Raw genomic sequence first — 14,161 nt, forward strand, 5'->3', positions numbered from 1 at the left:
ACAGTAAACAGACTCATATTTATCCCAACACCCGCTGCCCGTCATATTTACATGGACACTTGTACATATATACATGTTAGCAAAATACAGGGCTTCTCTCAGACCCAAAGCTGTGTCAGCTACACCTCTGTTATACAGCTAGTGCTTAAAAAAGAAAAGCCACCTCTTTTGTTTTCTCTAAATACTAAAATTATTTTTTTTCCTTCTCTAGTCACACAATTCTGGCTCCAGCCTGATACCTGCAGCTCTTTGTGGCAGTGAGGAAGTGGATTTTCAAGAGTCCAGCTCGAGGTGCTCTTGATTTTCACTAGGTCTCAGCATCAGCTGCTGCTCATAATAAAGGCTCTTTGCATAGTTGATTTCTTGGGACAGCTTTACTGCCAGAGCTTCCGATTTCACTTTCACCTGCAGAAAGAAAGGGGAATTTTCTAAATGTGCTCCTGCTGTCAGCTAAAACAGAAGAGATTTTAGATTTGAAGTAAGGGACAGAAAGGTTTCAGTGGAGTTTCCTTCTCAGGACTGAGGTTGGAACAAGGAAGAGGCATGAGGGAGCACCAGGTACACACAGATATTCAGGGGTGAGAGCAGGAACACTGTGTCACGTATCTGAGGTTATTTCCTTTGCCTCCCCTCCCACCTTTAATCTGGCTGGTCTGTTTGGAATGTGAACTGACTTGGGTCAGGGGTGAGCTTGTAACTGGGCCTGTAGAGCAGCCCCTGAGCAACTACTGTAATGGCACAAAATATAAACACTGGTTCCAGCATTAGAGACCTCACAGTAAAAAATACCACGTGTAGGAGAAGATTAAACAGACAGCAAAGCACCCAAGCTCCATTTATGTGGTAAAGTTTACCTGCCTTTCACAGGTAAATACATGTTTCTTCCTGTTACTTTCCTGCCTGTAGGAATATTTTAGGGTTTTCCCTTCTTCAGCTTTCTCAGGAGTTCAGGGAGCCACTTCTAGAGTTACAAACGTGGGCAGCAGCTGTTTTCAGTGCTGACAGAACAAAGCCTGTGACTAGAACACTTTGGGGGGCACAAGGGGGAAGGGGTGGCAGCTCCTCACCATGGGCCGCTGCTGGGAGGGGCCTGGCATGGCCACGCCGCTGCTGGTGTTCACAGCCTTCTTGGTGAGCTGGATGTACACGTTCCCGTGGTCCTTGGACACCAGGCAGTGGTACAGGTCATCATACCTGACCTCCAGGAAGATGGAATCCCTGTCCATGCAGTCCCCACTCCTGAGGAAATACACGGCCTTGGAGGAGATGAGCACGCAGTAGCTGTCGATGTTCTCCACGGCAATGAAGCTGCAACAAAGGAGAAAACGTTGGTAGCTTAGAGCTAAAAATAGCAAATTAAGCAGTGTCTTCACCTGTTCCGTGACCTTCAGAAGCCCATCAGAAAATGCAGTAGTGCAACATGTACAATTCATCTGTGTTTAATTGAAACTGTTTAGAAATGGAGCTGATGAAGGACACTCTCACCTAGTTATAAAAAGATCATGCTGTAAATCAAATATTAGTGCTGCCTGCCTGGCCACCAGCTTTGGGCATTACAGGGACACATAAAAATGTCCTTTGACAAGGACTTAGGAACAGTAATTTCCTTAATCTGGAGCACTGCAAGTCCTAATGCTGAAGCTTAATTGCAATTAACTTCAGTTCCAGAGCTGGTGTGTGAAAGGTCTGCAGACATTTATGACAAGAGCTATCCTGTAACCGTCCTGTGCTTCCCTGCTCCCCACACCTCCCTGTCTTCAAAACCAAAAACAAGTTCAACCTGCTGCCAGGATCAGTAACAGAAAAGAGAAATTAGCTGTTTAACAAGGGGTGAGAGGTTAAGCAGCAAGCAGGTTTCCCCAGGGAGATTAGGCTGAGTGATGAATAGGAAGAGGGAGAGAAGAGTGAGTTAGGAATATTGGGAGTTATGATGGCTGAAAAAGCTGGTGTGTAAAAGAATAATTGTAAGGTGCAAAAGTGAAATGGAAGCTGAACACACAAATGATTCTCCCCCACTCCTGGATTTACTACTGAAATGAACCTCATTAGTGGGGCATTTTAAATGCTGAAGAATTCAGCAACTTGAATGTGGAATCATAGCTGAGTAGAATAATAGAGTAGTGCTAAATAGAGTAAAAAAGCTCTGCCAACAGCCCCCAGGGTTGACGTGCATCTGTAAAGGAGGAGTCTGCTGCTGTCAGGCAGGTTCCCAAGTGCTGCCGTCTGAGCCACTGCTCATAGAAACCTGCCTGCTGTCCTCACATCCTGCAAAATCCTCCACTGGCTTAGAAATCAGTGACCTTTGTCACTGACTCGATGTTTCTGGTAAACAGAAAAGTCTCCCATCTCCAAATGCACCCTTGGCTCTACCAGTTAAATATCACTGTGCACAAGCTGCTCTGATCTGTAGCCAAATAAACCCAGAGCTATAAAAGGTATGCTAATAGCCAAAAACATGGCAAGAGGTCAGGCCTTGGTTTATTTTTGTGGTATTAAAGGGTAACTCCAGTAATTCTGTATTCCCCGTCCTCTCAAAGACACTGCTCTGCACTGAACTCCCTCACTGGGAAAGGTGCACACACCAACTCCATGGCAGTGCTGAGAAGGGCACAACCAGCCTCATTAAAAAGGGCCTGTAATGTGCTTTGCCCACCTCTAATTTTGGATGAAGCTCCAGGAGGTGGTAAAAAAACCTGTGTTCCTTTAAGTAAAACAAACTGGAAGAAAAGTGGATTTCAGTTTAGAGGAACGCAGGTGAAAGACAACATTAACAGAATTCCGGAAACCAGCAGCTGCCCTGCAGTTTTCTATTGGAGTTCAAACACTTCAGGGTAAGGCTCTGCCTTTGAAATTAGTTAAATAGGATGGAGAGTGACATTTTTTATGAAGTGTCACAGAAAACTTAATTTAAACCCAGAGCAGCAGTACAGCTGCAGAAGAACAGCCTGGTGCCCTGGGCAGGCACATCAAACATGAGTGGTTAAGGGAGGCCCCAGATCCCACCAGGTCAGGATGGAATTGGGGACACCAGGACATCCACAGGGACAGACAGGGCACTGCCAGCTGCTCTCAGGTCCAGGGGACGCACCTGGGCACTGACCATGGGTTGCATTTGCTCTGTAAGAACAACACATGATGCATGTACTTCTCCTTACGAGACTTCTACTGGTGGCATGTATATATTCTGAGGAATGGAAACAGAGGTCATTGAGTTAATGGAGAAGCCCAGAAACATTAGCTAATTTGTAGTTCAGGCTCTACATTTTGTTCTAAGTTTGAGTCACGCATCATTACCTTTGCTCTTGCCAACTGTTAAGTTCTTCTCAGTGTCTAGTTCTTAAAACAGGTATTTTTAACCTTTTCAGATACTACTGCAAGATAAAACCTTTTTTTTTTAAACCCATACATCTACACTATTAAAAATATCTCAAATTAATAAAATTAAAAATTAAATGAAACATGATCCAGTAGAACAAAGTAGAAGCAACCAGATCTCTGGAGAATTTGTGGGGTTTTTAACAACATCAGGAAGTAATTACACAATATTTTCCAGAAGTGAAACAGCGAGCCTAACTGGAAAAAAATGTGGAAACATTTAGTTAGAACAGTAGAGCAAGGTATTAAACCCCCTTTTATGGATTTAACTCTGAAGAAAAATATGCAAATAATCAGGTCTTCAAATGTGTTTCTGATTATGATACTAGGATAAAAGTCAGAGGCATAATTTTGTACTTATTTTCCATGACAAGAAACACTGTGTTCCTGCTGAATGATGTTCCTAATGGTGAGAGTCACAGTGAATGAGCAGTGTGACTTGATGACAAAGGCCACTGCTCTGCTATGGGCTACACTGGTGATGTTTTTGGGTCACAAATTGCTCTTTCCAGTCTCCCTGCCTGTGAGCCATCCTGAATAGGCACAAAGATACTGAAAGGAGATGGAAACAGGATACCCCAAATCTCACAGAGCCACAAGTGAGGGCCAGATTGTAATCTCTTCCTCAGGCAGAACCTGGAGGGGCGCATGGAACCTGCCCAGTGACACTGGTGACACCAAGTGACCCTGCTGAACCTGTACTTCCCTCTGCCAGCTCCACCGTCAGCAGTTCTGACCCTTTGCCTTGGCAGATGTGCCGATGGGTGACAGACACAGCATGTGACACCCTCCCCTGACACAGCTGATCAGTAACTATGGTTGAGATTGGGCAAGCGATGAATTCTGCCCTTAGACCCAAATCCAACAAGCTGATAATCCTCCTGCAGAACCACAGAACAATTTGGGTTGGAAAAGCCCTGTGAGACCATCAAATCCAACTGTTCCCCCAGCACTGCCCAGGCCAACACTAACCCATGTCCCCAAGTGCCGCATCCACATGGCTTTTTAAATCCCTCCAGGGATGCCAACTGCACCACTGGCCTGGGAAGCTGTGCCAGGGCTTTTTGAATTTCCATGAATAAATTTACCCCAATATCCAACCTGAACCTCCCCTGGTGCAACTTCTGGCCATTTCCTCTCTTCCTGTCCTGTGTTCCTGTCCCCGTGCTGTGGGAGCAGAGCCTGACTGGCTGTGCCCTTCTGTCAGGGAGCTGTGGAGAGCCAGAAGGTCCCCCCTGAGCCTCCTTTTCTCCAGGCTGAGCTCCCCCAGCTCCCTCAGACACTCCTGGTACTACAGACCCCTCCCCAGCTCTGCTCCCTTCCCTGGACACCCTCCAGGCCCTCAATGGCCTTGCAGTGGTGAGGCTCCAGAACTGAAGAGAAGTGCTCAGAGTAGCTGTGTGAGTGGCTGTGTACTCACAACTCGTCCTGGATGTTGTCTGTCAGTTTGAAGAGCTGCTCCTGTCCCTCTGCTTGGCTCTCCAGGTAGCGGGGCAGGAGCCCCTGGGGTCCCCTGCAGCATCGGGGCTTCCGCACGCGCTCCGCCTGGGTCCTGCAGCAAGAGACGTACAGAGGTCAGCTCTGGGGAAAGGTGCAGCCTTTCCTTCCACTGACACCTGTCTGCACACACAGTTCTGCTCATTCTGAAATACAAAGCCTTCAAAAATCCCAGGTCTTCACAAACACGCCTCTGTGTAGATCCTGGAAGACCCGGATCTGGAAGACATGTTGTCTACTCATTCATTTCTATGAGACACAGAACCATACAACAATAAAAATGGAAGAATTCTGTCTACAATGAAGGGGCAAGTAGAAAGAAGTGTCCTAAGCAGCATATACTCTCTAAAGATTTGGGGATGTATTTACCAGCAGTTTTACTGATTTGACTGTTTCTTCTCACTGCCCTAAAGAAAATAATAGTGCAAAAAGCTAGAGAGAGCTGTCACCGATGGACAGTGCCAGGAGACTGCAAACTCTATGGTTATGGAAATAGGAACACGCAGTTAAATTAAGACAGAGGATAAATCCTCATTAATTAGGGTTCCCACTGCAGGGTTTAACATACTTTACCCTTCAGTGTGCCTATTAAAAATGACAATAAGAAGGACACACACTTGTGGGCTGACAGCCATCAGAGGTTGATACTGGCCACAGCACTGCAGAACTGCTGGCTCAGTTCCTCCCTTAGCAGAATTCTGTTAAAAAATAATACTCTGAATTCCTTCAAGCTCCTGGAACGCCCTGCCCCTGAAGAATTGTGTTACAGGCTGACGAGCTCTGCTTCATTCCCTGTCCCTTCCCAGCAGCATCACTCTGGGGCTGCTCCATGGTATTTCACAGCTCTTCCAGGCTACTGCTGTTACAAATTTCCCAGCCAAATCCACCATTTTGGATTAGTGCTCTCCCTTCCCATCCTGACTCTTCGTAAAACCCTGCACAAGAAACTCCAGCCTTTCTGATCCAGGGACAGGAGGAAGGTCCCACAGAGCTTTACCTTTGCTTTTGAAGCTGCCCACCACCAGGTGCAAGCACTCACCCTTCTGGGCTCCGTGATCTGTAGATGTTTTCTCTGGAGCCTCATTTCCTTGTCACCTTTCCCCCTCAGCAGCCCTGTCCCACACCCAAAGCCTGGGCACCCTTTTAAATTTTGTTTTCCTTGAAGTTTTCGCCAACCCCTAATGCAGTGGTTACAGCTGTGCTGTGTAAAGCACTATGGCTCTGGAGCAAGTCACCTCTCCTACCCCTTAAATTCCTTAGATATAAGCAAGATTCACCTGCACCAGGTACAGCATCCTTGTCTTTCTAACACTACACAAGAGGTGAACAACACGTGCCTGTTTTCACCTATTAGAGTCTTACAAAGCAATAAACAAAAGTGTTTGCCTCCGTGAATGCAAAATGTTGAGACTGAAGTTCCAAAGAAATTAAAGAATTCCAACCAGTATAATTCACATCTTGCTGCTTGTCCTACCTACTAACTTCTGAAAGCAGGAAAATGGCAAAAGATCACTAATCAAAGAAACCCGTTGGCTCTTAAACCTCTCTGTGGCACCTACTGACAAGTTCAAAGAGCGACTGTCTGTAGCCTGAGGTGGGTTTTAATTAACAGTGGCCAATCAATAATGCTTTGCTGAGACACTTTCCATCTGGCATTCAGGAAGGCTGGATACCTGGGACAGGGCAGCTGCATTGTGCAGTGCGTTTTTCATGAACCATCCTTCAGACAAACATTCCCCTGTGCCAGCCTCTTTAATATTTTCTAGTTCCTTGAGAAGAGGGATCTGAAGCACTGCAAGCAAGACTACCCTGGTGGTAGTGGGATAGAACAGGGCCTTTTAACCCCACAGACACTGTAACTACAGGGAACACTGGGTTATAATGTTTGGCTCAAAGCAGGTCAGGGAAAAAGGACCAGTGCTACAAAGGCACTGGGCACCACAATGGATTTCTGAAGGTTTGGCAATTTCTGAGCCAAGGATTTATGTTTTGGTTTTGTTTTTAAGTGGAAGAAGTATTTCAGAGTACAAGTTCCATGTTCACTGTGCCCTCCATGCTCAGACACTGATCCTGGTGATAACAGATCATTCCCTTCTCGGTGATAAGGCCAGCAGCTCTCCAACCCACGGCCACTGGGGCTGGGCCTAAACTGAATGGATTTAGTCCACTGCCCCCTTGGCAAACTGCTCTGTTTGGTCTGCACAGCTAAAAACATTCCACACCACTTGATTTTTTTAATCTAAAAATTTGTTCTGCTGTCTCAAGTTACGTTCTGTAAATAATAAGCAACCCTGGTGAAATCCCAAAAGCTGCAGATTTGTCAAGCAGAGCGGGCGGCAGTGCCCACATCTGGGTTCCATTACCCAGGCACTCAGCAGATCTGCTGATTCCTTTTTAATAAGCACACAAAAGCAAGACAAGGCAGGAATGCCCTCACGTCTGCCCGGCACAGCAGGGAATGGTGCTGCTGGATGGAGGCACAAAGGGCTGGGAGAGGGCGTTGGGAGGGAACACTGCAGCCCTGCCCTGCTCCCAGCTGAGCACTGCAGCTCTCACTCCAGCTGACACTGGAACCAGTGCAGGGTACGGACTGGTTGGCATTTGCTGAGCAGTTCACAGAATCCTTGGGATCCTGTTATAAGCCAGAAGTTTTGTAATCAAACACATCACCAACCTGATGAAGGAAGTGGTCAGGAATTAGTGGGGATAATTATTGGCCAGCTTAGGTTGAGAAACTCTCCAAGAGACACCACATGTTTTCCAGAATCACCTGTCCTTGTTCCTTTACTCCATGTTCACCAGGGACCCACCCCACCAGGTTCCCACCATCAGGTCTGCAGATGTGATTCCTGCAGTGGTGCATAAATACACAGTGGTTTGGACAACAACAACTGTTACTTACCTTTGATGGTCTCTTGGACCTAAAAGATTTCCCTGAAGTGTACCCTGAGTACTTTGACAAAAACATTAAAAAATAAAATTCAGAAGGCCTCAAACTTTGTATATTAAAAGATGTTGGTCTGCTGAAACAAACCATCCTTATTCCATAATGATTTAGAAATTATTTACAAATTTTCATCTTTCAGTTTCCTCAGTATCACACCCAGAATAATTATTCATCATAATACAACTTTAGGAAATGTAGCAACTTCTGAGAAAACCAACATGGACAAAACCCCATGACCAACACAGCCATGACTGGATTTCATTTAAAATGTGTATCTGGGGGATTTCTCATCTGGGTAAGAGAACAGCACTGGAAACCACAGATCTGTTGAAAAACCCAGCCTGAGTGTGCACACCCCAAATCCTGCACTAACAACAGCTCCAAGTGCAAGGAGATGAAATGTTGGCACCTGGAACCAGTATTGAATGCCCAGGCTCCTCATAGACTTGCCCTGCTGCAGCATGCAGCACCTGCCTGCCAGCCCAGCCCCATGGCCACACCCTGGGGTGCTCCTGGCCATGGGCTCCCTCCCAAGGGATCCTTCAGCCCCAGGGCTCCCCCCACAACTCTCTAGGAATCATTTCCTTTAGCCATACCCAGTTCTTGCTGCCAAAACTTCAGCAACTGTCACCAGCCAAGGTCCAATCTCACCACCTCGTTATCCCAGCCCAGTTAAGCAGCAATTTGCTGGTTCTGGTACAGCTAAAATTCAGGGTTTCCATTGTGAACTCGATTTTTTTCAGGTTTGCATAAAATTTAGTGACAAAAGCCTGCTCTGGGCTGTTGCTTGGCATACTGACTTTCAGCCTGGCAACAATTTTTATCCCCTTGAAATAATTATAAAACAATCTTAATTCAAACAAAGGAAAATGGCAGGTAATGTAAGACAGAATTCAAAAGCTGCTGGTATTTTAAAGAAATAATAAAATCAAACTATTACTGGCTCTGGAAAAAGTCTGCTTCCTAAATACAGGGAGTGCTTTGTCTGAGGAGCCTTCAGTGCATTTCTGACGTTAAAAGTGTCATGAGCTGATAAATTAAGGGAGAAATAACCTTTGTCTTCTACCATAAAATACACAACTAAAATACCACTGGTCCACTTGCTTGAGTTCCAGACTGACTTGGACCTGCAGCCTTCCATGAGGATCACCATCCCATGCACACGATTTCCATGAAATGCAGAATGAGGACGGTGCTTGTGCCACAGACACGATGGGAGGACACTGTGCAAAGCACACTTGGGAGTGCCAGAACCAATTAAATGCTGAACAATGTATGCCTTAAAAATTGAGCTGAAAACTCAGCCAACACAGCAGCAAACTCAGTGCTGCAGCCATAGCTTGGGAACACATGGATAACAAATGAGAACAAACGTGTGCCACTTGTAATGGGGTCTGTAGTGCGCATCACACCTCTGCACAGCACTAAAAATCCACTATTTCCACGACTCTTTCCTCACTGATGCACTGAACTTTGCTTCATGTGCTGAACCCATGTGATGAGCAGGAATATTCCCTGAATTTACTGAGCAGAAGGGGAGAGACAGCAGGTTTTTGATGTGCCAGTTCTCAGCGCCTGGGAACATTTAATGCCTTGGGCCTAATTTCAGGAAAACATGTGGCAATCTAGACTCCCTGTTCCCTGGGGATTCTACTGGTGCTCTGTTTCAAGGGGTCCGTGCAGTTGCCTCCCACCCCGTGCTGGACTTTGGGGTGCAGTTCCCAACAGGCAGGTCACTAATCCCAGAGATCCGGCAAAGCTCTGCCGTGGGATTCATTCACTGGTTCCAACATAGATGCTGTTAAGGTGTGTTAAAATGCACACATGGTGCAGTCAGTTGAGTGCTGGATTTGGCATCAGAACGTCTCAGTTAGATGCAAGAATGTGTAAAATCACGAGCCAGACAGCTCCCTGCTGACTGCAGATCTGAGGAAGCTCATATGCGCCGTTTATTCCAGCAAATGCATAGAATATATTGTGCTTGTTAAACGTGTTCCCAAAATGCTAGTTTCAGGCAGAAACATGCAAATAAATGGTGCCTAGGGTTAAAACCTCCCACTTACAGTCAAATCCCTCCTCTTTGGAGGGATCTCCCAGCTCAGATGCTGCAGACCTTTAGCTGACCCGACATGCCTCTAGGAGAGTACAGCATGCTCAAGGAGCAACTGTTTATCATGGAAGTTGTTCCTGCCAGTTTCTTGGAGATAGAGCTTTTCTCCCCCTCCCCTTTTCTTTTGTACACCAGATCAAAACAAAATTAAGAATTATTCCCTGGGTTTTCAATTGTACATAACCTCATCAGGCTCCAAGTTCAAAAGGAATTGAGAATGGATTAATTAAGACACAACTTAATTTTGACGTCCATATTACAAATCCAGCATCTGGACAAGGTGTATGAGCTTGCACAGTAGACAAAGCACTGACACCAGCTGCACTCTGGGCATCAACTTCTGGCACTTGCCCCACCTCTGCCTGTAACAGCTGTGCAGCAAAACTCACACTTTCTCAAGCACTTTGGTAACATCAAGCTTAAGAGGTTGACAAAACATAACGCTGCCATCCCAGCTTCCAATTTCCCCCAGACTCTTCCTGTACTGATTACAGGGATGAATGCAGCTGTCACCTTAAAGAGTTCCTTGTCGAACCAAAGTGTTGAAAAATGCTCCCATTCACCTTCTGACTCGAGGTAAAGGATGGTTTTCAGCAGGGATTTCCTGCAAACACCTGTCTGAGAACAGGAGCTGAACGTGCCTTAGTGAAACCAAAGTGCCCAGGACTGTAACCCTGCTCAGCCTCAGGGCACTGTGCAAGGGTTTAAAATATGAAATACTATCTGCTGCCAGGCAGGGCCTGTAGCAGATGGAGCACTGCTCTCATGTCTGTGCCCATGGAATCCCAGACTTGGCCTGCAAGGGCCCTTAAAGCTCATCCCATTCCACCCCTGCCATGGGCAGGGACACCTTCTGCTATCCCACGCTGCTCCAAGTGCAGTCCAAGCTGGCTTTAGACACTGCCAGGGATGGGGAGTCACGTTCATAATGGTCCCATCAATGCTGCTCAAGCAATATCCAGTTGTAGCAAATGCAAACATGGTCACTTCGAGTGTAAAATACTTCAGTTTACCAGAAGTGCTTCCACACTGTATTCCTGCTTCCTGGGAAAACAAATCTACCTGGGGGAAAAAAACCCAAACCAATAAACCAGGGGCCCTGCCCAGCATCAGAGAGCGTCTCTGGCTGTGCATGAAGGACTGTGTCAGCCAACTCTAATGACTGGATGTTTCTTCTCTTTCCGACCCCCCTTTTATATTTCTCAGTTACTACAACTGGGGCTGCAACAGGCACAGCAAAGTGCTCTAGGACAAACCTCACCCAGCAAAAAGCTGCTCACGAGGTTTGTTTTGGTTTTTGAAGTTTGCAGTTGCAAGAACAATTCAGATCAACTGGCTGTACTTACAAAACTGATAAAGAGCATTCCACATGTTAACAGCAACATTAGGTGAAAAAATTATCTATAAAAATACCAGCCACATGCTAAATGAGGTGACATCAAGGCAATAAATAGCTCCATCTGTATGAAAGAGTTTGCAGAACAACCCAGAAGACGTCTCTGAACAAAAAAGCAACTATGGATGAAGTAGTGCTGAAATAAAAGTGGGTTGGATTTTTTTTCTTTTTTGGTTAAAAAAAAAAAAAAAGATCAGTTTTACATATTTTTCCACAATCACTTTATAAATCTGCTGCACATTAGAAATCAGACACACGTGTACGTTTTCCAAGTGCAGAAAGTAGAAGGTTTACATTTTAATAGCAAAGTGCCTATTTGTGAATGGCAGCAGTGTATATTACAGGCAGTGTGAGAGGGTTAAACAGGACAGCCTCGACTCTTTATAAACTTTTGCCCTCTGGATATGTACTCATTGGCTGCTGTACAAGACTCGAGCTGTATTACACGCCTTAACGATATGGTTCAACTGTCGGTCAGGCTTGGGGCTGGCGCTGCGCCAGACCGCAATCAATGGGACACAAACCTCCCCCTTTCAGATCATCACGAAGGCTCATATTATCTCCTTTTTGTCGTGCTGGTTAAATTTATGGAGCAGAACCCCGAAGCTGCATTCCTTGGCCTGGGCCGGCCCACGCGGGCCTCCCTTTGTTTGGTACTGTAAGGAGCGTGCTTTGGAGGATTGCGGGGTTGTTAGTTCAGGCACTGACTGTTTGCTCATGACTGAAATGAAAAGAGTTCAGGGGAAGGGCAAAAGGACAGCACAAGTGTAAAACCCCATCCCAGCAGGCCCTGGGCTCCCATCTACCGTTCCGCCCTGGGACTGAACGCAAAACCTCATGTTAATGACAAAGGGGAAAGTCTGTCTAGTAACAGGTAAACAGCCCGGCGGCACCTGAGCACCTCCAGCTCTCCCGCTTTCAGGCAAGCCTGAAAATGTGTCATTTCTGTAATTGCTACGTAAATCTGAACCTTGACTAAGCTGCCTTAAAACACTGCTTGAAAGTGGCATTAGCTTTAAAGCAATGCTGTATCTCTTTGTTGGAAAATATAACCCGTCAGTGCAAACGGTCACACAGTTCAGTATTGCCACCACTTGAAACACAGGGAGTAACCTCAGAGAGCCCAGTATTCATGGTGCAGCAAGAAATTCTAAGACACAAAAATGCTGGCCATACAGTACCGAGAGAATATTTTTATTTTGTCTAAAATGGGCATTTCCTCCCTCTTAATACTTGGTCTGAAGATGAAAAGAATCCACCTCTGGGTATGTTCAGACACTCTCTACTCAAGGCTTTATTCCTGTTGTAAATAAAGGGAATTTCTTGATCCCACTCCTGACACCATTCTCATTCCAAATCCAAAACACAGCACGCTAATAGCTACTGGGAAAAAATGAGCCCTATCCTAGCTGAAACCAGGGTAAGATCACAAACTAAAGATGTAAGAAACCTCTAATGTGATCTCAAGGCAAAAGCACCAGGAGTGAAGGCAAACGGAAAGACTATTCCAAATCTGCACAACAGAAGCAAAGACACACATGAAAACCCCCAAGGACTCTCAGTAGTTGTTCAGGAAACAGAAGGTACCTGTGGACTCTTCCTTCAGCACACAAAATATCCATGCTTACCTTCATCACAATTAGGACACTCCCAAGAAGCCACCCCAGACCTGCTGTACCAGACTTCACCCCTGTGGCAGTTTCATCTTTCCTGCTATTTTTATGAAGTGAAAACCCTAGAGAAAGGGCCAGAAGAGATGATGAAAACTCACAGAATGTGTATGAGATGCTTCTCCGGGCTGGGGCCACAGCCTGTCCTGGTACATCGCAGCAGACACGTCTGGCTTGAATAAAGCCTTTGTTCCTTCCTGGTGGGCAGATGCTCCCAACTTATCCTACCTCGTTCTGATATGTGAATCGGAACTGCAAATACTTTATGGCGCAATCTTCAATGACCTTTTAGCTGGTTCTGCTGATGGTCAAGCATGAATATAATTTTTTTTTCTTTTCCAAAGACTCTCCAATTCTATTCTAGGAGGCACCAATGCAGACTAATTAAATCTGCAGCTCTCTGGAATTGTTTCCACCCAAGGCAAGTGTTACACAGAATACACCAAGACAGTGGTACCCTTTAGCAGAGATGCTGTGATCTAAAAATCACACTAATGCCACAACAGGAAGAAATGTTCCTTTTACTTTTCGGCCTTTGTGTCCTAAAGCTTTGGATGACATAGAAGATAATTAGACAGAACATGCAGGCTCTAGAAATACAAGTATTTCCAGAAGACATAAAACTTTCTCCCTGTGTAGCTGCATTCCTTTGAGTTAACAGCTAAATACTGTGAAGTGGGCGCACAGAATAAGAATTCCACTTCGTGAAGCAAGTATTTCATGTCACACAAAGTTTAAGTAGTAGAATAAATCTGTGGTAAATCCAACAAAGGATTTATCTGCTCTTTTCAGAAGGAAGTTCATAATTGCTTCTATTTCTGATGAACTATGCCAGGCCAATGTTACAGTGTCTTGGATTTAACTGAACTGGAAAACATCAGTCCCCTGCTACAAATGTCTGTGTGCCCCAAGAAACTTTCCCACGGCCTCCAGAAGTGTTGCACCGGAAAGGGAGCAAGTTCTGTACCCACAGTGTCCATTTTCAGCCAGCTCTCCTTTCGTACCTGACCAGACTAATACCACACAACACATTTCCCTTGTTAACTCACACCTTTCCCAGACCAGTTACTGCACACAGTAACATCAAACTGAATCTGAACCCAGATTTCTGCACTGAACCCAGCCCAGGCAGCAGTTTAACAGGAGCTGGGCATGGCTCACTGGAT

The 14,161-nt window shown here is 45.7% G+C and overlaps 1 protein-coding gene across 3 annotated transcripts in view; it reads right to left on the reverse strand.

Annotated features, from left to right (window-relative positions):
* Window positions 1–55: 55 nt before the first annotated feature.
* The window catches only part of VPS13D (vacuolar protein sorting 13 homolog D), a 94,357-nt gene continuing 80,251 nt past the window's right edge, over window positions 56–14,161 (reverse strand). For all 3 annotated transcript variants that reach the window (XM_066202770.1, XM_066202769.1, XM_066202768.1), the window contains 3 exons: window positions 4,796–4,927; window positions 1,068–1,308; window positions 56–405 (listed from right to left, as the gene is read on the reverse strand). In XM_066202770.1, the coding sequence (XP_066058867.1) occupies window positions 274–405; window positions 1,068–1,308; window positions 4,796–4,927 (505 nt within the window). In that variant the 3' untranslated portion in view covers window positions 56–273. The remainder of the gene's footprint in view (window positions 406–1,067; window positions 1,309–4,795; window positions 4,928–14,161) is intronic.

Source organism: Chamaea fasciata, unplaced genomic scaffold (genome assembly GCF_029207755.1).
Source record: "Chamaea fasciata isolate MVZ Bird 193981 ecotype frontalis unplaced genomic scaffold, bChaFas1.0.hap1 SCAF_23, whole genome shotgun sequence".
In the NCBI taxonomy this organism is placed as follows: Eukaryota; Metazoa; Chordata; class Aves; order Passeriformes; family Sylviidae; genus Chamaea; species Chamaea fasciata.